Source organism: Brassica rapa, chromosome A05 (assembly GCF_000309985.2).
Source record: "Brassica rapa cultivar Chiifu-401-42 chromosome A05, CAAS_Brap_v3.01, whole genome shotgun sequence".
In the NCBI taxonomy this organism is placed as follows: domain Eukaryota; kingdom Viridiplantae; phylum Streptophyta; class Magnoliopsida; order Brassicales; family Brassicaceae; genus Brassica; species Brassica rapa.
The window spans coordinates 23,752,207-23,756,364 of NC_024799.2; the positions used below are offsets into that span (position 1 = coordinate 23,752,207).

The window sequence follows — 4,158 nt, forward strand, 5'->3', positions numbered from 1 at the left end:
GTAACCAGAAGGATAACCAAGGAAAACACATGAATCAGCTCGAGCAGTGAATTTGTTTCGATCTTTAGGCAATGTAGACACATAACAAAGACAACCAAACGATTTCAAAATTGAGTAATTAGGAACTTTCTTTGTCAACAATTCATATGGAGTCTTGTTACCTAGAAGAATAGAAGGAGTTCTGTTGATAAGAAACACTGCAGTGCACACACAATCACTCCAATATATCAGAGGAACACTAGATTGAAACAATAATGCCCGAGCAACATTCAATATATGCTGATGTTTGCGTTCGACAATGGAGTTCTGTTGCGGTGTATATGCACATGAAAATTGATGAATCATACCATGTTGTTTAACAAGTTGAGTAAAGGCGAGTTCAGGTGCATTATCACTACGAATCACTTTAATAACAGATTTATACTGAGTAGAAACATGTTGAATAAACTCTGGAAAAACAGTGAGAACATCATTTTTATTACGCATCATGTATATCCAAGTAACACGAGTACAATCGTCGACTATGGTAAGAAAATATCGATATCCTTCAACAGACTCAACAGAGAAAGGACCCCAAACGTCTAAATGAATCAAATCAAATGGTGATACAGACACAGTAACACTAGACTCAAAAGAAAGACGCTTCTGTTTTGCCAAAGGACAAACAGAACAGTATTCAGACTTATCAATAGTAGAGACAGGAATATTCAGAATACCAGACATTTGCTTTAACTTGGAAGCTGATGGATGTCCAAGGCGTTGATGCCAGAGAGTCTCATCGGCTCGCAAGGTTCCACAGAAAGGCAGAGAAGAAGCAGTAGTATTATTAAGCTCAAGAACATAAAGGTTTTGAAGAAGAATGCCTCTACCAATCATCAATCCCTGAATAGACTCCTGGAATAGACAAAAATCAGGATAGAAGTGAGCAGAGAAGTTACTATCATGAAGAAGGCTACCAACACTTATCAGGTTAAACTTGAAAGATGGAACGTGAAGAACATTATGCAAGACAATGAAAGAGTTAATATGCACAGTGCCTATATGAGTTATGTTTTCACGAAGACCATTGGGGAGAGAGACTGTAACACCAAGCACAGACGAAGTGTTACTAAAGAGTGAAAGATCAGAACAAACATGTGTGGTAGCTCCACTGTCAATTATCCAAGAATCACTAGCAATAGAATTTGAAAGAGAAGAAAGGCACTGGTTTTGAAAAGTGAGAATATTGTTTTGAAATTTTAAACTGGTAGAAGGAAAAGGGATGATACCAGAAGTAGATTGGGGTGCCATGTATCCATTTTCAGAGACGGAAGACTGCTTACTAGAAATTGCATTCACAGAAGGACTAACGTAAGCCTGAAGCTGTTGAAGTAATGCCTGAATTTGATTGACATCCATCTGACCAGGGAGAGAAGTTGATGAAGCAGGAACAATCTGTTGAGCAACAGCATTAGCTTGTTGAGAGTGTTGTGGTTGAGTGTAATGATTGTTCTACTGCTGCATCGATCGTTGATTGTAGCTGTTCTGCGGCTGCATCCCCCTTTGGTTGTAATTGTTCTGTCCCCGAGGAGCATAACCAGCAGTAGCGTGAGTGCCTTGTCCAGGATTAGATGACTTATTGAACTTGTGACCAGGAGGATAACCATGAAGACGAAAGCATTTATCAACAATGTGACCAAGTTGACCACAATAGGTACACAAAGGACGTTGCTTTGGACGGTATCCTGAGTTGGCATGAGCTGCAGCAAAAGCTGAATGATCAGGAGGAGCAGAAAGTAAAGTCTCATCTGGACCAGATGCTTGAAAAACAACACTTGTTGGAGTAGAGCTCGGCTTGATAGCTCTCTGACGTTCATCCTGTGTCACCAGATTAAACACCTCCTCAATAGGTGGAATTGGCTTTAGCATCAGGATATGACGATGTGTTGATTCATAAGATTCATTCAGCCCCATCAGGAATTTGGTAACTCTGCTACGTTCCTGAAGACGTTCCCATAGCTCAGCAGCATTGCACTCACACTTTCCACAAGAACACACAGGCAATTCAACATAGTTCTTGTGCTCTTCCCAAAGAGTAACCAACGCAGTATAGTAAGTGGTTACATCATCAGAGCCTTGCTGAATCGAACTCAACTTCTGATCAATCTCATAAACGCGCGGAGCATCATCTTGTTTGAATCTAGAGAGAATATTCTTCCAGATCGATTCAGCGGTGGACACAAACAATAAGCTTTGACCTATCTTCTTGGATACAGAGTTCATTAACCACGTAGCTACCATATCATTGCAACGTGACCAAGATCCCGAGTCTCGATGATTATCAGGAGGTTTAGGAATCGTACCATCGATGAATCCAAGTTTATTCCTGACGTTGAGAGCCATACGAACCGAGCGTCGCCATGAATGGAACTCTGCACCGGTGTTGAGGCGATCGGAAACAAGGACGAGACCGGCATGATCCGAGCTATGAAGGTAGTATGGATTTTCATAGTGATCAAGGTGACGATTTGAAGAAGGTGAACTCATCGCGATGACGATCGGAGAAATGATGCAGCGTAGTTGATTTCACAAGAATCGGAGTGAAATCAAGAAACGCAGAGAGCTTCAACAAAGGAGAAGAAGCAAAGCCGAAAGGAAGTAGACGGAGAAGACGATCTCGAGCTCGAACACAATCAGATCCTCGATGAAGAGACAAAGAATTTGAAGAATCAAAGAACTCATGAAGCTCGATGATGGAGAATCGTCACAGGCTCTGCTCTGATACCATATTGAAGTAACTTGAATTAATGTGATAACCAAAATAGTTTGTTACACAGTTTGTTTAAATACTCCGGATAAGCTAAAGGAGACTCAAACCGGAGTGGTTAACCTCTAACCATAATAAACCAATACTCTATTGTATCTAATATATTCGTGTCTTGGATAGCTCCTGGGCTTTGCTTTTATTTCGCTCGCCTGATCCTCTTTGTCGTGCTCTTACTTCGTGGGATCAAGCAAGGTCTATCTTCACCTTAGACGCTTCTCGAATCTTTTGGTTTGGATTCAACTCAGGCTCCAGTATCTTTGGTCTTCTATCAGTTGAGTTATAAGTTTTTTTTTTTTTGTTTCTTTGTCATAAATACTTTATTTCTTGTTTATTTCTATTTGTTTCTGGTTTTTTTTTGTTGGGCTTTTGTCTCCGGAATATTTGTTTTATAATTTGTGTTCCAATATTTTAATAAACTTTTAGATCACAAAAGAATACAAATGATATGAAAGTCAGTTAACTTATCTTGTGATATCGTTTATAGTGAAATAAGCTATTTTCAGCTTTAGCTTCTGAAAAGCGTCACTGAAAGTCATTCTACTTTAAACATGTTATTTTAGGTGACACTTAACCAGGATCTCATTTAAATTAGTACAAACTTAATGTTACAACTTTTTAAATGAACCTCAATTAATATATAGAGAATTAACCGGGTCTCGTAGTCTGGTGGTAAAGGAACCTCGGCTGAGGTGCCCGCCATCACGAGTTCGAGCCCCGGCCACAGCGGATTTAACATGGTTTATGTTTGGTCTTCAGGACCCTTCCTCGCCAGTTCCGGTTGAACGCGGTAGGATAATCAGACTAAATGAGAGGTCCGGATACCTAGATTATCAAAGAAAAAAAAAAGCGTCACTGAAAACGGAAACGTTGAATCAATAATCTTCTTTCAAATATTCATGAGTTTGAATTACAATATGTCATGTTTTTTAAGAGTTAAGCATTTCAACCAAATTTTTGTGGTGTTTTAGAAAATTGTATTTTTTTAGTTTATAGAACCAAGCATGTTCCTAACAACAAAAGCTTTATGTTTAGAAAGACTTCAAAATTGATTCAAAATGTTATCAAATTATCGTCACTTGTTAACTGCAGTTTCTTTTAGAAAAAAAAAACAAAGAGAAAAATTGTTTAAAATATCTTTCACACACAGTTTCGATGAAGTGTGAAATTCTAATGTTTCTTCTGGATAATAATTGATATAAAACTGTGACTATTCGTCAATAAAACTGTTCATCTTATATATTAAAACAGAAGTCACAACTTTGATTCATGTGTGATTTTTTAAAAAAATGGACCTATTGGACCTATTCATAGAAATGCATACTATATTTTAATTCAGACTAATAATAAACATA

The 4,158-nt window shown here is 38.2% G+C and overlaps 1 protein-coding gene across 1 annotated transcript; it reads right to left on the reverse strand.

The window, feature by feature from the left end:
• Positions 1-1,491: 1,491 nt before the first annotated feature.
• On the reverse strand, positions 1,492-2,526 carry LOC117125615. The gene has a single exon (XM_033292721.1). The coding sequence runs from the start codon at positions 2,524-2,526 to the stop codon at positions 1,492-1,494; it is 1,035 nt and encodes a 344-aa protein (XP_033148612.1).
• Between the last annotated feature and the right edge of the window lie 1,632 nt (positions 2,527-4,158).